At 44.2% G+C, this 18,765-nt stretch overlaps 1 protein-coding gene across 2 annotated transcripts in view; it reads right to left on the reverse strand.

Moving 5' to 3' along the window:
- Positions 1-1,909: 1,909 nt before the first annotated feature.
- Positions 1,910-18,765, reverse strand: part of TNS3 (tensin 3) — a 74,662-nt gene continuing 57,806 nt past the window's right edge. For both annotated transcript variants that reach the window (XM_079949327.1, XM_079949326.1), the window contains 11 exons: positions 17,805-17,964; positions 14,683-15,314; positions 14,164-14,250; positions 12,508-12,639; positions 10,212-10,307; positions 9,276-9,353; positions 7,387-7,464; positions 6,772-6,940; positions 6,044-6,112; positions 5,897-5,923; positions 1,910-3,586 (listed from right to left, as the gene is read on the reverse strand). In XM_079949327.1, coding sequence (XP_079805453.1) covers positions 3,442-3,586; positions 5,897-5,923; positions 6,044-6,112; positions 6,772-6,940; positions 7,387-7,464; positions 9,276-9,353; positions 10,212-10,307; positions 12,508-12,639; positions 14,164-14,250; positions 14,683-15,314; positions 17,805-17,964 — 1,673 coding nt within the window. In that variant the 3' untranslated portion in view covers positions 1,910-3,441. The remainder of the gene's footprint in view (positions 3,587-5,896; positions 5,924-6,043; positions 6,113-6,771; positions 6,941-7,386; positions 7,465-9,275; positions 9,354-10,211; positions 10,308-12,507; positions 12,640-14,163; positions 14,251-14,682; positions 15,315-17,804; positions 17,965-18,765) is intronic.

Raw genomic sequence — 18,765 nt, forward strand, 5'->3', positions numbered from 1 at the left:
CAAGAATGGTGAACATATTTACAGCTCTACCCCTTTGCTCTAACAATCCAGCAATGTTATTACTACTGCTGACAACGTTGCTTAAAAACCTTCAACTCTTACACCGCAATCCAAGTGCTGCAAAGGAGCTTGGCACTGTCTCACTGATCCTCCCCTATCACAAGGGACAGTGGAGGTGACTTGTTCTTAAGCAAGGCCCTCCACATTACCCGAGACCACCCGGCTGGAAGCCACACAGTCCAAGTTACCTTCAGTAAGTCGTTATGTAACTATATGCTACTCTATGCAACCCACAACCTAACTCTAACCCCCTCTGTCCCCCATCATCATACCCTGTCAGCGCTACCTACTAGGCCCAACACTCTAGAAGCAAGAGACACAGAACATCACAGGTGGGTTGACAAGGAAACACCATCCAAAGCAGACAAACAAAAATAGCTACCTTAAAAGCAATCACACAATGTGAGCAGGCCAGGGAACCCTGTCAAAAAAACAACAAAAAACCATCACCTTTCATGAGCACCATGAAACCCACACTTTCTTCCTACAAGAGATACACAGCCCACCTAAAGGTAGAAAACTTCTAAATGAATCCTGCTTTAGCCAACAATGAGTGTCCCCTGGCTCAGGAAAAGCATGTGGAGGAGCCATAGTGCTCAGCAGAGATCTAAATGTTAAAGCCACAACAATACTAAAAGGCAGATTCATCTTTTCCAAGAGAACACTAGGTGGCAAAACTAAATTGACGATTGGCTCTATATATGCTCCCAATTTCAAAACAGACTTTGTCCAGAAAACGCTAAATAAATTCATCTCCAAAGGGCAAGCTATCTTGGGAGGCAACCGCAACCTAAATGTGAGAGGTACCTCCTTGAGAGACATCTGCCCCACAACCACATGGGAAACCCAAAACCAGACTCTCATAGGCTACTAGAAAGGCTAAAAAACGGAGGCCTGTACGATATATGGGGGTGAAAAGAACCCAGGCAGCACCAGCCACACATTCTCAAGTCTGGGCACCACACCATAATGTCAAGATTGGCTAGCATTCTGCTCTCACCAGGCCTGATCCCCTTGGTTGGAACGACAAATGTTGATAACATTAAGATCACGGACCATGCCTTCTCTCAAGCTAGGAGAGAAAATACAAACCACCTCATCATGGTCCTTTAGTCCCATACTGAACACAAACCAAATGGCAAGAGAGTTTCTCTCGAAGACCCTCTAAAACTACTTGAAGGACAATGGTGTAGAGAACCTAACAACTCCCCTCAGGCATGGCCAAACTTGGCCCTCCGGATATTTTGGGAGTACAGTTCCCACCACCCCTGAACACTGGTCCTGTTAACTAGGGATGATGGGAGTTGTAGTCCCAAAACATCTGGAGGGCCAAGTTTGGCCATGCCTGACCCCCCTCTGGGACACAATGAAAGCGGTTGTCAGAGAAACCTGTATAAAAGAAAAAGCATCCCTTAAAAGCAAACCACCTCAGAAATTAACAAGAACAGGATATCACAACCCTCTCAAAACGCTGCAAACAAACAGGAGCCAAAAAAACTCATGGAACAAAAAAGAAGGGAGATTGACATATCTGTTTGGGGGGGGGGGGGCTAAACCTAGCTCCTTTAGTGACCGAGAATGCTGCTTATGAGGCTTGATTCTCTCAACTACCCTGATTCAAAGGTGTATGTGGTTGCATATTCACACATGAATTCCTGTGGCATGGGCTCAAATCAACGGAAAGTTTCTCTCCATCTTGCTGGGTCTGTGTGTGAAGGAAGTGGCAAGATGGATCTTAAAGAGGCAGTTGTCACATGTGTTGTCTTCATAAGCAGTGCATGCACAGGATGTGCCATACTGGCAAAACAGAATCAGACCATCTTCAAAATATGGGTAAGTGCAACAAAAATATTTTTTCCTCTTTATGTTTTATTTATTCCAGATTTTAAAAATAAAAATCAGCTTAAAAACCATCCATACAAATTGGATTTGATAACCATCATTTTAAGTAATAGAAAATAATATGAAAATATTTACTGTAAATGTAAAGGCTGCTTTTAAAGTCAGAATACAAAACTACTTCCTACAGCAAGGCTCAAGCGAAGTCTCCGCTACTGAAGGAATACAGGATACATTAAAAAAAGCATTGCTCCAAGTGGTGCTGCAGTAGAACCCCCATTCAGTTCAGAGCTTGAATGGATCTCCTGCCCAAGTCCTATCATAATGAACGGTGCCTTCAACAGTATGCTCAGAATTAGAATACTATACAACAGAGAGCGGCCTGCTTTGCGCCACAAGGGTTGAGAAACCTGTGGCACCTCCAGGTATCACTGGACTACAACTCCCATCGTCCTGGCCATCAGCCTTCCTGGCTTGAACTGATGATAGTTGCCATCCTGCAACATGTGGAGGCACACAGGTTCTCCACGCCTGCTATAAATAGTCTGACTACAGCAATATATTATAAATTATACAGAAATGTTCTCTTGTGTGCTTTCCCCCTCCTTTTTATCCTGCAACCATGAAAAGAGTTATATTCCCTACTTAAATTCTTCGTATATGAAGCAACGTGAAAATAACATGACAAACATGCATTGCATTTTTCTTTTTTAACCAATCCCTCCCATTTACCATCAAATAAATTAAAGGCACCCAAGCTTCCTTACCCTACTTGTTGCAGTCCAAAAACATTTCTCTCTCCCTCTGCACCATCCCAAATAAATATGCACCAATTTCCTCTGAACACAACATTTTTCCATTTAAAGTTTGATTGTTATGTGAAAACAAGGGAAGAGAATGGCCATGGCTATCATCAAATGAAACTACAGCAATTATTTACAGGTGGAAATATATGCTGTATCAGCAAATGCATTTCCAAAGCTGAATTTGCTGAGATAACACTAATGCAGAGGTGGGCACTTGCAAAGGAGAACCTGAAATTATAACCCAGACTGTAGCTCCCACTTCTTCCCTACAAATGCACCCAGAGGCCGTTCCCTTTGTGATTTCTTTAAGTGTAGTTCTGCCCTTGATTGTGTGTTTCCTAGCAAGAATTCCAGCTAAAAGCAACGTGGCTCCCACCTCCCATTCTACCTGCATGGCAGGGGGTTGGAATAGATGACTCTTGAGACCCTGCCAACTCTACAATTCTAGGATTCTAGCCCAATGTGGCGAAAAATCAGAAAGCCGCACATGGGAAATACTACTGGCTCCCTTGCTTTAAGTCTTTCTTCCAAAATTTGTTCAGATATGGGCTTTAGGGATCTTGCTGACTTCTAGCTCCCTTCTTTGCTTAACGTTGCACTTGTATGTCGAAACCTGTCAAACGGTCAGGTGATGTTACTGATGGCAGTCCTTGTATGTGGAATGTCGTCCTGGGAAACCGCTAGATGCAGGCTGTGTGGCCATAATCTCATAACATCAGCACTCAGTTGGAAGCTCTTAGTTCTTCTTCTGGGAACCTATCATGACCTTTGATACGAAGTTTACAATGGCACTGGCAGGTTGCTCTGGATCATTCTCTGCAAACAAGTGGCACACGTTGTCTGCAGCGTCACCTTGTTTCCTTGCAACAAACCCAAACACCCTGTAGAAAGCAAAAGCAAAGGAAATGCGCATGAAAAGAAAGAAGCATCATGCCACAGAGCGAATAATGGAATTACTTTGGAGGCCAGAACAAACTAAGAGAAAGTAGTTTGCAAACTTGCCCCCCACTCCCAGCTGTTTTCTGCGACTACAGGAGATGTTAGGTCAGAGCTCACATGCTGTTCACTTCCTCCAACCTCTCCTGTGCCCCAAGGCTGTTTCCTAGTTCTGCTGGATCTCTCAGCGGCCTTTGACACCATCGACCATAACATCCTTCTGGACCGTCTAGAGGGGCTGGGAGCTGGGGGCACTGTTATACAGTGGTTCCGCTCCTTCCTCCTGGGCCGTGTTCAGAAAGTGGTGGTGGGGGATGAGTGTTCAGACCCTTGGGCCCTCACTTGTGGGGTACCTCAGGGTTCCGTCCTCTCCCCCATGCTTTTTAACATCTATATGAAGCCGCTGGGAGAGATCATCAGGGGGTTTGGACTGGGTGTTCATCAGTATGCAGATGACACCCAGCTCTACCTCTCCTTTAAATCAGAACCAGTGAAGGCGGTGAAGGTCCTGTGTGAGTGCCTGGAGGCGGTTGGAGGTTGGATGGCGGCTAACAGATTGAGGTTGAATCCTGACAAGACAGAAGTACTGTTTTTGGGGGACAGGAGGCGGGCAGGTGTGGAGGATTCCCTGGTCCTGAATGGGGTAACTGTGCCCCTGAAGGACCAGGTGCGCAGCCTGGGAGTCATTTTGGACTCACAGCTGTCCATGGAGGCGCAGGTTAACTCTGTGTCCAGGGCAGCTGTCTACCAGCTCCACCTGGTACGCAGGCTAAGACCCTACCTTCCCGCGGACTGTCTCGCCAGAGTGGTGCATGCTCTGGTTATCTCACGCTTGGACTACTGCAACGCGCTCTACGTGGGGCTACCTTTGAAGGTGACCCGGAAACTGCAATTAATCCAGAATGCGGCAGCTAGACTGGTGACTGGGAGTGGCCGCCGGGACCACATAACACCGGTTCTGAGAGATCTGCACTGGCTCCCAGTACGTTTCCGAGCACGATTCAAAGTGTTGGTGCTGACCTTTAAAGCCCTAAACGGCCTCGGTCCTGTATACCTGAAGGAGCATCTCCACCCCCATCGTTCAGCCCGGACACTGAGATCCAGCGCCGAGGGCCTTCTGGCGGTTCCCTCATTGCGAGAAGTGAGGCTACAGGGAACCAGGCAGAGGGCCTTCTCGGTAGTGGCGCCCGACCTGTGGAACGCCCTCCCATCAGATGTCAAAGAGATAAAGAATTACCTGTCATTCAGAAGACATCTTAAGGCAGCCCTGTTCAGGGAAGTTTTTAATATGTAATGCTGTATTGTTTTTAACACTGATTGGGAGCCGCCCAGAGTGGCTGGGGAAACTCAGCCAGATGGGCGGGGTATAAATAATAAATTATTATTATTATTATTATAAGGGCACCTCTTGGAAGGGTAGATCTGATCCAGGGATCTCCAATAGTTAACACTCACCACAGAAACACCATTCTGCCCTAGAGCATTTTAACACCTCAGGGCTTCCGTTTTAGAAATACTTAAGAAATTTAACTGAAGTTGCATATTTAGAGCGGGGGAGTCACTCAAAATGCCCAACCAAACTCCCCACCTAGCAAATGCTTTGGGGCCAAACCAAAATTTCCCACATGCATCTGAAGCTAGTTTTGCTGGAGGAGGAAGGAGCCAATATTATTAGTACACCTCTGAAAATGTCACTCATTTTAACTGCAAGTACCATCTTCTTCAAAATAGTCACAATCCCTTGACCAGCATCTCTTCGTACTTTACCATCTAAGCCCCATTTTGAACATGTCGTTGTTGGCCTTCCCAAAGCCCCCACATGCTTGCCAGACTCTGCTTCACCCAATCCAACAAGACTAGACCATCACTCCTCCTACAACTTTCTTCCTTGGCTACAAATACTAGCAAGTGGCAAATGCCATGATTCCCAATTCCCAATTCCTGCAATGCTCCCTGAATCAGAATGCGGAGGAAAGGGGGATGTTGAGAAGAGCAGCAGACGCCATTTGTATGTCTCTGCTCTTGTCCCACTAAGGGCATCATTTCCAGGACATAAAGATTGTTCCAAACATTGTAGGAAGTGTGGAAGATGCCATGGGTCACAGTTGAGACTCCAAATTGCCACCTGATAAGAGTCCCCAAACCTTGCTCAATAGTCCCGATTTAGAGGTTATCTGAAAGAAATGCAGAGTCCTGGACGTGGTATAAGCGGTTTGCCAAGGTGGTCAGATAGTAAGATGCATGCTGTCACTTACTTTGCTGAAAGGCTCTCTTTCATCCATCTTGTGGCCAACAGAAGAGGCGGGTGGGGGAAAGAAAAGATTAATATTTCTATTAGTGTTTTTTGTAGTCTCACACAATATTATGAATGTTGAATTAGGAAAAGCATTTGCTGTCCTTACTTTCTGTCCTGTGGATCCAAAGCACAGAAAATAACAGTGTTGACCGGATAGTGCCTCCTGAAGAAGAGCCTGAGGGAAAGAGATAATATGACAAAATAGGTTTAAGAAATGTTGTGGCTACATAAATTTATGTGCTTACATCTCAGGCACATTCTACCAGGGGGTGGTTTCCTGAGGGGATAGGCAATTGCAAGACAATGTTTGTTGTAGGAACAAAATACATTCTGCATTAAACACAACTGGCATTGCATGATTCTTTTATAAAACTTTAACTGACAGTTGTGAAGCTGCCAATCAGAATAAGGATTGTGGTGCATGAGGATTTTAACCCTTTCTTCTCATGCCGTCAAGGCTGCTATTTCACATGTGAGGAAGGCTGCTGCTTGCAGCAATGGTAATGCCATTGCAATGCAGCGGCAGCTGCTGGGGGATGCAACTTCATCTGAATTCACAGCATAAAAGCTTAAGAAAAACCCTCACTACTGAATAGGTCTTGGTTAGGCCCTTTATCATGGCTGTGTTCCATATTAAAAAAAGAGAACCTAACTAGGCATTAAACACGATGTGTACTTTGGAAGCCTGGCAGAAAAACAGCAGGTAAACATTGAAACTAACTAAAATTATCATGAAGCATTCTAATAGGCTCATACGTATTATTTTTTTAAAAGAAATTCTTTTGAAACCTCCAACAACCCCCAAACCAAGCACACAGCAGTGCCAGGACTCACTTTCTCTGGTTGTCCGTCAGTGTGATGCCCTGCGCAGACACTTTGAAATGGACCACAGTAGAGACAGGAGGCGGTTCTTCAGCCAGGGTTAAACTCAGGGCCTTCTGCACTGCCTGATAACCAGTGAGGGACTCCATTTCAACAGAATTCAGGTACCAAACATTGCATGCTGTTCATGCAATAAAGGAAGAAATACAAGGAAAGAACTATAAAAGTGAGCAGGATCTGTACAGGAAAATCTTACTTTGGTTCTGATGGCAGACATATTGCAAAGCAGACACAGGAACTTCCTTCACACAACATTTAAGTAGACATTCAGGCTCGTATGTATACAAGCTCACAGAATGCCATGCAGCAGCTATTAGCCTGAAAATTCAGACCCAGTGTGCACTAATTAAACTTTTTATTTATTTTTACACCACCACCCCTCTCTTAGGAACACAGAGAAGTTTACTATAACGTTCACAGGCTACACCAGAAGATGAAACAATAACTGTTTTTATTTCTAGGTTTCTCTTTAAAAGAGCTTAGAACAGTCTGCAGCCCTTAATCACAACTCACTTGGGTGGCATGCAAAGCCTTCTAATACTGATGCGCCAAGAACTATTCACTGACCTGCCCCTTGCTTCAGAAGCTCTGCAGCAGAGTTTGCAGCCGTCTGCGGAGAGCTTTCAGGTATCTCCTCCAGGGGGTCTGCAGACAGAAATGGAAACTTGCATCTTCCATATAAATTGGATTGAGAAGTTAAGTCAGATTCTCGGTGTTACATGACACCTTATTGGAGCTATTATAAGGAAAAGCATCCAGGCCCAAAGTACACTCCACCCCTTCAGCTACGCATGAGAAGGGAGGAGAAAACTCTGGGAACAATTCAAACTCAGTCAAGTACTTTTAAGTCCCAATCATTTCAGTGAATGCATGATATTTAAAAGTGCTTGACTGTAAATAAAGCAAACAGCCACTCTGCAGCCTCTTGTAGTACAAGGTTGAAAATTCAAGCTTGCTTTTTTATATATTTGCTTTGGACGGTTAAAATAGTGTTTATTTAACTTATATGATAAAGGAACTGAAACTATATTCATTTTTAAATACTGTATGCTTTGTAAGATCACATGATGAAAGAAACTCAGGTTTTTGAATTACAAATCAGCTGGTGATGGATCAAAATGCAGTAGCGTCTCAAGTCTATACAAGCCAGACCATATTGTATATGAGATGGCACATAGCTTCCATGTGCTTCATTATTTTATAAACAATAAAATCATACCAAGTGGCATTAGAATTGCCACGTTTCTTTTGCCCAATTGTCACATTTAACTTGTGAGACAGTTTTCCTAGTAGCACAGTTTGGATACCACTGATAGCGAAAAGGCTTAAAGATTTCTGATGTCTGGCTATCATTGTATGTGCTGCAGTTAGCAAGCACATTCTGAGTTCCTTACTTCTTACTTGCTCTGTTTCTCCTTTATATAAATTAAAAAGAGCCAAAGAAAGAATTATAGGGACATTTGGGCATGTGATTAAAAACATTTCCTGAAAAATATGTTTCCAAAATGTTTCTAGTTTTGAACAGTCCAAGCACCTCTTATGTCTGTGTGTCCCAAGACCGGTGGCACACTCTGTCCAGCAGAGAAGAGAGCTATTAGGTTTTAGGTAAGGTAGCTTCCTAGGGGTATGATAGCAGCCCAAAGAGATTTTTAACAAGCCCCATTCTCTTGGAAGAAATTGACTTACAAAGTATTCCTATTCCAAATTTCCTCTTCTATTTCTATGTCCCAATTAGATTCCCACAATTTGAGATTCTGCTGAGAAGTAAACTGAATATCCAAGAATAAATTTATTATTCAATTAATATACATTTCAGACTATGGCCATGTCACTTCAACTTCAAACTTATCTTAGAGAACAGATTAGTAAACTGACAGGAACTTGAGCGAAATAAGCAAAGGACTTAAAGCATGACAGTACTTACTCAGGAAGCTCCCCCCCCCCCCCCCCAGTTTAGCTGGTCTAAAAGCAGCATTTAAACTCCAGATATTCAATGGTTGGGCAGCTCACAGCTCCAACGGCACCTTGTATTCATGCTTCACTGGACCACAGACCAAGGAATGTGTGGAAGACACTTGTAGCCTTGCCAGTGCAAAGCACTCTAAGGGGAGAATTTAACACCTCTGGAGGCGAAAGTTCTGTTCACAACTAGATCAGGCTCACCCACTGCTCCTCTCCTTTTTTCTTTCTCATACAGTAGTAAAAGGCTACACTCGCTCTTCTGTTCTCATAATGAAAAGTGTGTTTGCTGTATGATTTGCTGCCCACTTGCTTGCTCTCTGAAGGAGCCTCCATAAATAAACCAGCCTTTATGTATTCCTCTGGTGTCCATAACAGTTCCTAGTCCTCTCTGAGCTGTGTGTTGAATACATGAGTGTGCTAGACATGCATATTGGTTCAGACATTTACACAAGACCTGGATTAGGCCCAGCCTGTTCCTTTTTTAATGGGAATACCTTGGTCTGGGATGAGCAGCTTGCAGGGCAGGGCCAGAGGAGTAATTGAATGCTGATACACCAAGGCTGTCAAACTCCCTGTGGTTAAAACAAAGGAAGGCATCAAGTTAACTTCTGGCTTGTGTAACAAGTTTCTTATTTTGTTCTTACATCCTGCATCTTAAGCCAGCAGCTATCCTTTCTCAACAGGTTTCTCTCTGTGGCAGCACAGAACTGGATTGCACTGGATAACTTATCTCTTGAAACTTACCTGTATCTGATCTTCTCGCGGGCCTCTCAATTCAGCAAACTAACCGAGGATTCACTTGCTAGATCACTCTTTAAACACTTCCACGCATACAGAGTTCTTATCTACTTGAATTTCCAACATGGAATACCAAGTATGAAAAATATTGTAGAAGCACATGTAGAAGCAATGGTGGAAGGAGGCCATGAAATGCTAGTGTCTCAACTTGTAGTTTCTGTATATATGCCCGGACTCAGCTGCCCTTGATTTAGCCTGATCTGAAAAGACTTTGTACGAGTCTTTGGTTTAAAGTGGCATCACATATCTGGCCCCCTAATTTGAATTCTGGTTTGCATTTCTTCTCTGGGAATCTCTACATTACTAGGGAAAGTGAAGGAGGACAAAGTGGAGCAGCTGCAACACTTATGCAGAGGGCAGAGTGAGGTGCAGAGAGACTGAGAGCTCCATTCCTGGGAGGAGCTGCCTACTTTCCAGTGGTGCTTCCTTCTGCCAAGGCATCAGTGTGGGATGGAGGAGAAAAGGAGAAGTGTAATAAAACTTTTTTAAAAAACCAAACAACAACACTGAAAAAGGGGAGGCAAGGCCTTAAATGGTATTCAAAAGCAGGAATTTAAAAATTGCCCAAGTTTCATTCATCACCTTCCTAAAGCCCACCACTTATGAACTACAGATAGATAAAATATCCTTACCAAAATATGGCTCATTGAGGCATCCTTTCAACCTCACTCCCTTATGGGTGCACTCAATCAGGAAATGCCTGACAAGTTCATTAGACAGATCTCCAACTGCAGCATAAAACAACAGAAAACAATGTCATTAGACCAAATGAAGGAATGGCATCACCTGCAAGTACAGTGGTACCTCAGGTTACATACGCTTCAGGTTACATACGCTTCAGGTTACAGACTCCGCTAACCCAGAAATAGTGCTTCAGGTTAAGAACTTTGCTTCAGGATGAGAACAGAAATCGTGCTGTGGCAGCACGGCGGCAGCAGGAGACCCCATTTGCTAAAGTGGGGCTTCAGGTTAAGAACAGTTTCAGGTTAAGAACTGACCTCCGGAACGAATTAAGTACTTAACCTGAGGTACCACTGTACAATGGTACCTTGGTTCTCGAATGTAATCCGTTCTGGGAGTCTCTTCAACTCCCAAAACAGTTTGAAAACCAAGGTGCGGCTTCCAATTGGCTGCAACTGTTCGGCTTCTGAAAAACATTCACAAACCAGAACACTTACTTCCAGGTTTGCGACATTCAGGAGCCGATTGGTTCAACAACTAAGCAGTTCGAGAACCAAGGTACCACTGTACGTGCCTTGGAGTCGACTGGCTATTCACAGTACACAAGAAAAGGACTGTACACATGAGGACCATAGCACACGGATCGTGCTGTTGGTTCATCTGCATTTGCAGTGAAGGGGAAACTTATATACCCTATAAGCAACGGAGAGCAACACTTGATGGAGAAGCAGACAACATCCAGAGAAGCCATTGATGACCACACAAATCACTGGTGGCTGCAGTGGCGGTCCCATGTGACACCAAAATTTGCCCCCCCCCCACTACATAATAGTTATGGTGCCCTTGTGGCTTGGTACCCAGTGTGACTGAATGGGTCACGCTCCCCTAAATCCATCTTGGGTGGCTGCTTGGGATACACCAATAGTTTTATTTTATTTATTACTTTATTTACTAAGGGGTGCAATGAAAAACTTCCATGTGATCCAAAAGGCACACAACTGTATTATTTGCAAAACTGCAAGAAAAGCTGGAAACGCCTCTCAAATGTATCCAACTGGGGCACTAAAATACCTTTGGCCATCTCTGCTAGGATATGGAGGGCTGGGGGCCGTACAGTTCTCAAATATCTAAGCAGCTAATACAAACAAGAGGAAACTGATCTAATTTGATCCGACTACTAGACTTCCTAAGAGTAAGCAAGTAGCACTGGAACACCCCAGAATCTCCACTGATGAAACTTGTGAAGGAAAGACACAGAACACACAATTTAATTGGTACATAGCAAGAAAACACAATCCTCAAATTGTGCATGGCAGTTTGCATTCTACTGCTGAAATATTACATGGTGTAAGGGACAGAAAAAACTGTATCACTTGCCATAAAACGGAACACTTGCAGTTTCATTTCCACTGCTCATTCACAAAATATTACTGCGATGGATTTTAGCTCAATGAAGAATTGTTGAGTACAAAATATTTTTAAAACCAACCACGTCTCTTCTAGGAAGGCATACTGATTTGCAGCCCAATCCGATACATGTCTACTCCGAAGTAAGCCTCACTGAGTTCCATATGGTTTACTCCCAGGTAAATTGTATAGGAATGCAGCCCAACGCTGCATGCCATTTTCCTTTTCCCTCAGCAAGACAGGCATGCTATTTGGCAAAGCACAAGGATTTCAGAGGCCTCCTTATTGCTCCGCTGCCTTTGCCAAGGGCTTTCTGAGCTACTGCTTCAAACCTGCTCTGGGTTCTCTCCTCCCTATTTCCTCCAAGGAATTGCATTACTGCCTCCAGATAAAGATAGAATTCCTATACAATGGAATCCGGTTCTTTCCAGGGTCCTAACAATTAGGGAGGCTCAGAGAGTGAGGCACTTCAGGCAGGCTTGTAAACAGCTTCTGAGCTCCAGGCAATCAGGTAAAGAAGCCCAATGCAAGTTGGTAAGTTTTAGTATTTTAAGCCACAAATAACTGATCTAGTGTGTGTGTATCTGTGGCGGTGGTGCAGTTGGGAGGCTTGTTTCATTTTTCTTTTTAGTTGTGCAGACTTGTTTTCAAAGTTGCACTAAATAATGGAGAACTTGCCAGTTCCCAGCATCTGCTAAAAACAAATGCTAACTGGAGAACAGCAATGGGGCAATCTCAAAAATGTACTTCTTACGTTAGAATGTAAAGGGCAAAGGATTTTTTTCAACTTTGGAGGTATAGATCCCTTTCCCCAAACTGGAGAGAGAAAACATATCACACCTTTCTTGTTCAGCTGCAACACTGAAGGAGGAGGTATAGCCACTTTCATGGCAAGGCCATAGGCTCCCCTGAAAGAGTGGCTGTCCCGGACAATGAAGGATCCAGGCTCCTTGTCCTTCAGGACAGCAATGGCTGCATGAGGGAAGAAAAAAGAAAGAGAAAAGAAAGAGTGAGGGAGCGAGTTGCTTTTAGGCAAGTAACAAACAAACAAACGTAGCTGGTAATCCAACAGGAAAGTGCTATAAAACTCCTCTCCTAAAACAAGGCAAACCAAGTTTAAAAGGAGCACCTCATTTTTGTTTAACTGGGTCTATCTATGGGAGCCTTACTCACACCCCTTAGCGTGTCACACCATGGATGGTCTCAGTTCCTTATTCTCTGAAGTCAGTCTAGTCTCCCGGGAGCCACATAAGCAGAGCTCCTTGTGAAAAGGAGGGCCCCCTCACATTGGGGGAAGCCCAGCCATTGGCTAACCTGGAAATGGCGCGTAGGTATTTAATTTTCCCACAATACTCCAGAGTGATGCTGCATAAAAGATATGGGAAATTTAACTGACCACCCACAGACTGCCAGGTGAAGAGGTCAAAAGTACCAGAAATGAGCACACACACTTCTCAGTCACTTCTGAGTTCCAGAACCTACGCACTTGTCAGGCAGAAGTATTAGGTCTGTAGGGATATTGATGATAAACTGGGGTTAGCTGGAACCACAATTTGCCAAGCTACTTGCAAGCACCATTGCAAACTCTGATTTGAAGCCAAGCATGGTTAGCCCTCAAAGGGTGAGGAAGAAGAAAAAAGCCTACGGGGTGCTTTTACGATATCTTAACCATGTAAGTAAAACCTTCTGTCTGTACCTGGCTAAAGCAGCAGAATGAGAGCAGCAATAGAAAACTGTTTGGTCCAAAAGCCAGTTATTCAACCTTTACAACCTTCCCTGTAACAATATTTGATCTCTAGGAACTAGCAATACTTCGCTGCCCAGAGTCAATTTCCCCAGAACTATCTGCATCCCGCCCCCCAAAGGCGAAACCACCTTTTGTCTGTTAATTGTACAGTACTTAATGTTCAGCTTTTGGTTTTCTGAATCCAAAGCAAACAAGCAGGTATGTTCTCTGATCATCTTTTCTACTCTGTGATCTTGCTACACCTGCAGCAACCTGGCAGTTTCAGAAAACCTATATTAAAACAGATTTATTGTTTGCCAGCAGGCAGTGTAAATTGGAAAAAGTTCATCGAGGATCTGTAGAAGTGTAAGAGGACACCAACTTTGCCCCCCCCCTCCATGCGTGTTTTAAACAGATAACTTTCCCCTAACACTTGCTTTTTGACTTTTCTATATGACCAGAGATATAGGTGGTACTGTAAATAATCATATGTGATCTAAGACGAAGGGGGCGGAGGAAGAGAGAGATTGCTCCTGAAGAGCACTCACATGCTCCCTGCATTCTTAAAATATACCTCTTCCAGCCTACTGATAGTCCCCACTAGAAGCTGGGAGTTTTTTCTCTTTGGGAGTGAAAACTGAAAAGGAACCCTGTGCAACTCACCCTGCAGCTCCAAGTTAGAGTGAATCAAAAGTATTTGTAAGTAAATACAAAGCGCTATGAAGCTGCCTTCTTGTGGAAGGTGTTTAACTTGGCATGACTTGACAAACCTTGCTCTCTTGAAATCTCCGGTTTGTACCAGAACTTGGAGGTGTCTTGGACAAACTTCACAGTCACCTGCTTGTCAGCTGGATTTTCTATGGGGTAAAAAGAGAAGAAAGCCCAAGAGAAGTGAAAAGCAGCAGCACACTATGGCTGTCCTAACATAAAGCAGCACCTGAGGAGCCGGCTGTAGTCTGCTGCCGTCTAAACATGCAGCAGAACGAAGATGCCCAAGTGGCAGAATGTGCTGCACCACTTCAGAGCACGGGAGGCAAAGTGCTGAGCCAGAACCTCTCCCTCTGATCCTCTGGCTTTCTATCTCCAGACAAATTTCTTTTTCACATGAGGGGAGCGTTCCAAACCTAGACTGGAGTAGCGCAATTCACGACACCACCTCATTTGCGAATCCTGTGGGTGCCAACACTACCCAGAGCTGGAGACCCATGTTTGGAAAACCCTGACCCAGCCCAAGGCTCATTATCAGATTAACACAGTTATTCTTCTGGAATTCATTCTGATGAGCATACCTGGCAATGGTGAAGTGTTTAAAACTTTAGAGAAATCTGGGAGAACATTTGGAAAAGGAATGCTGATGGTGCTTCCACTGTGTGGGCTGGAGAAGCCGCTTGAAGATGGTGAGACAGAGCTGAAAGAACGTTCTCCCTCCGATGTCCTCTTCTTCTCTGGAAGAGGGGGCTGAGGGTGCATGTTTATTCCAAGATTTTGCTGATTTGCACCGCTTTGGCTGCTGTGTCCAAAAGTTGTTGCAAGAAAACGGTGCGGCAAAATGTCACTGTCCCCTGGAGATTTCTGAGTTTGGGGAGACACGTTATTGGCATTTGATGGAAAATCAGGCTGTATCTCCACCAGGGGCTGGCAGCTGCTGGCACTGATCCCTCCATAAGTGAGGGATGTTTGGGTGCTGGTATTTGCCCCAGGTTCCTGCTGCTGCCCCAATGACAAATTTTCCTGGCTGTTAAATGACCCAGCTTGAAGTCCCTTGATCTGGAAGTGAGACAAGGGTGAGCAATCTTGAACAGGAACAGAAAACTCTGGAGATGTGAGATAATTTCCCGTAAACCTGTTGTCGTTTATTCCAGAAAACTGGGATGTTGAGGAGGATTGAGAACTGTTTTGCTGCCAAACTTGTTCAGTTGGACTGTTTGAAAAAGTGAAAACAATGTGAAACAACAATCAAACCATTTCAAAAATGTACTTTAAAACATTTGAATATGCAGCGCTGCGTTTTAGTTTATGGTACAATGGCTATACCTCACATTATGTGGCAGCACACTCAAGTTTGCTACTGAATGTACACTCAAAAGTGTTCTGTATTCAGTTCCAGATCCCTGACAAACATAACTTCTATTTGCCTTGTTCAAAACATAATGTGAGAGGTGTTAAGTTGCTTGAAAAGACTGCAACCTTGGGCACATTCTAGGGAATTTTCATTTCAGGAACACCAGCACAGTCTGTAGTGGCCACATAATCATCCATTTTGTGGTCACTTAAAGGGGCAACGTGACTCAGCTTTCCCTACCAACTCTGCCACCTACACAAACCAAGTTTTTTGGCAGGGTTGGGGGACCCTCTAGTTGGCTTGAGAGACCTTTTTGGTTCAGTCACCTTCATCATGTTTTGGGACAGGTCAGGGCAGTGCTTGACGGAATAGGCTGGTTGTTGGGCGCTTCCAAAGCACTGTGCAAAGTGCAACACCTCCCAAATGGAAGGGGTTTTCCAAACACCTTTGGCAAGAAAAGAATGCTTCATTCTTAAAAGGACCCCCCCCCCATGAAGTAGTCTGCATTCAGAATGCTTCCCCCAGTGCTTTCCTTGCACAGAGGAAAATGCTCCCATTTTAGGTGCCTTTCTCCCTCTGCGGAGACTTCAAAGGGGCTCCTTCCAACCAACCACTGGCTGCATCTTCAAAGAAGGTTGCTGAAGACTGATGGTCTTATACTTTGAGAACTGAAGGGCAGAAAATAAGAGGCGAGACGCATAACATGGATTGAATTAGGGCCACATTTGACTGAAAGGGGGAATGAACAGTGAAGGCAACCAGCCTAAATCAGTGCCATAGGAAAGACACACCCAGCCCTTCATGTGAACCCTCCTGACCCCACCCAAACCTAGGCCCCACAATTTCAGACAGGTGAGGTTAGCCTCAAAGATGCTCCACATCTGGCTAAGGGTGGCACAGCTCCTAGCAGCTGGCCTCTGGAAACACCCGACACCTTTGAAGGTGCCTTTGAAGGTGCCACATGCTTCTCCTTTAACTCCTGCACTTTCCTGTCAAATGTGACCAATTGACCTTTGTAAGGGTTATTTTAATCTATGAAGTCCATAACACCTTCTGGCATGGCAAGGCCAATCTATGGACAGGCAAAAGAAATCTTTCTCAGCTGTGAATACTCCTGTCCTGCAACCACGGGTACTCTGGCCTGCACCACAAGTCCAAAGAGCCTAGAAAGGGCCTGCGTCAGGATTCAATGGCCCCAGAGGCCCTCTCAGGGTCCTTGTTTGTACGCCTCCCACACAGTGCTTTTCCTCCCATTGGACCAGCTGCAGAAGGTGCTCCCTGACCGCAACACTGCACATCCTGGAGACTGAGCTTTCTCAATGTAAACTAACTTTGGGAACAATTCACAGCACAGTTCTCAGGAGAGCTCCCTATTCAGTTGAAAGGTGCAGCCGCAGGAAAACATTTTGGGTCTGTAGGGCTGCAACAAACGGGATCCAGACAGGATGGAAATACTTCAGGAAGACAGGAAGTTATCTAAACTGGCTCATCTATTCCTCCTTCTATCTGCCTCTCCCATGCCTTCCTTCCTGTCCGCTTGCTGGTCCCCCTGAACCGAGATGTTTAGGCTGCAAGCGCCGCAGAGTAAGGACGTGCTTTGTGCTCAAGATACTGCAAAAAGTGTTGTGTATATTATGCAGCTATATAAATAATGATGGCAGCTTCCCATTTAACATTTAGAGGCACTGAAGCTATCAGCTTAAACATTTCCCAGCAAGTTAATTGTGGCAGAAAAGATTATGGGAGCAAATTAAAGGAAACAGACAACAAGTCTTTACTAGAGTGTTTCCATATTGCCAGGCTTCAAGCTCAGCTTGTTTTTCCTCATCCATCTCAACACTGCATCCAAAGACTGGCCCAGGGAATGCATGGCAAAATCTGGTGAGAAGGGATCTGATCTACACTCTCCAGACTAATGTGAAGATTTGAATGTACTTCTCCTTCAGACTGAACACTTCTTTGACTTCTGTGATACAGTTCTCAACTCAATGAAATAAGTATTCAAATACTTACTTTATAATAAAATGTATACAAATATGTATTTAAATACAAACTGCCATGCAGATTTTTTTAAAAAGTCAGATTAATATGGCAGTAGAATGCGACAGATTTATTAATAAATGTGAAATTGACATGGACCAGAAACAGAATAATCTGTTCTTCCTGGCTTTCAAACCAAGTATCAAAAATGACCATTAAGCACTCAGAAAGGTTGCCTCAGGGTTACCCCTCAAGGTGACACAATTCAGGGTTGGGTCTATAAACTGTTTAAGGAATTCTTCCTGGAATCAGATTCCTCTACATCCAAATAAGGTGGCTGAAAATTAAGAGATGCAGAAGTTGTCTTACCTGTCTCCTTGCTGGGCAGGGCGATGACATGGGACTGAGCAGACAGCTGCAAAAGGCTGCCGGCAGGAAGGATCCGTCCGCAACACAGCAGGATTTGGGCCTGTGGGGCTTTCGGGCTTCACAGTGGAATGACTGAGGCCTTCCACGTAACTCTGGGGTTCTGAAGAAGTGAAAAGAAGGAAATGTATGTTATGGTCCATAAACCTGCAATGGTCACCAGTCTAGTTATGCATATTAGTAGAAATGGAATGTGCTGCAGCCAAAAGGGGGGAAGAGGAGGAAATCGGGGTCACACCTGCAGGCTCACCCCCACCTCCACCTCAACAAGGTGTTATTTGTGCAGGAGCTGTTGTGCATGGACTCAAACGTATGTGTTTAGGTCCCCTAGGAAGGTTCATGAAGAGAAGGGAATGCATGGCAGCTCCTGAGCAGGTCTCATCCTGGACACAAGTTGCTCAGAGGCAGAAGGTGCCATCATCCCTCTTCCCTTGCATGGATCCACTTCTTCACAAGGTCAGTATCATTCTGCTGCACAATCCTGCTATCCAGAATAGCAAACAATATATGGCCAGTTCAGCTGGAAATAAAATAAAATAAAATAAATAATAGTTGCAGTGCATTTGTTACCTTTTGCCTAAGCAAAATAACAAATGAAGATGTAAATGAAGAGAAATGAATGTATTGTATCCCACTTGGGCCTAGAAACTAAAGGTGTTGAGTTCTTTACTGAATTCTTGCCAAGGTAGATTCACACACACAAATTTCATCACTCAACTGAACAGCCATCATAGAACAACTTTTACTTCCTCCCTATTTTTACTGAATTTTAAGGGAAAAGGCTACAGAAAAATGAAACAAGAGGAAACTTGTTTGTTTTTCTAAAGGATTAAGTTGTCACAATTGCTAATAGGATGTAGGTATGCAATCTACTAAATCAACAACAAAGCACACCAAGAGGAAA

This window comes from Podarcis cretensis, assembly GCF_951804945.1.
Source record: "Podarcis cretensis genome assembly, chromosome: 13".
Taxonomy (NCBI): domain Eukaryota; kingdom Metazoa; phylum Chordata; class Lepidosauria; order Squamata; family Lacertidae; genus Podarcis; species Podarcis cretensis.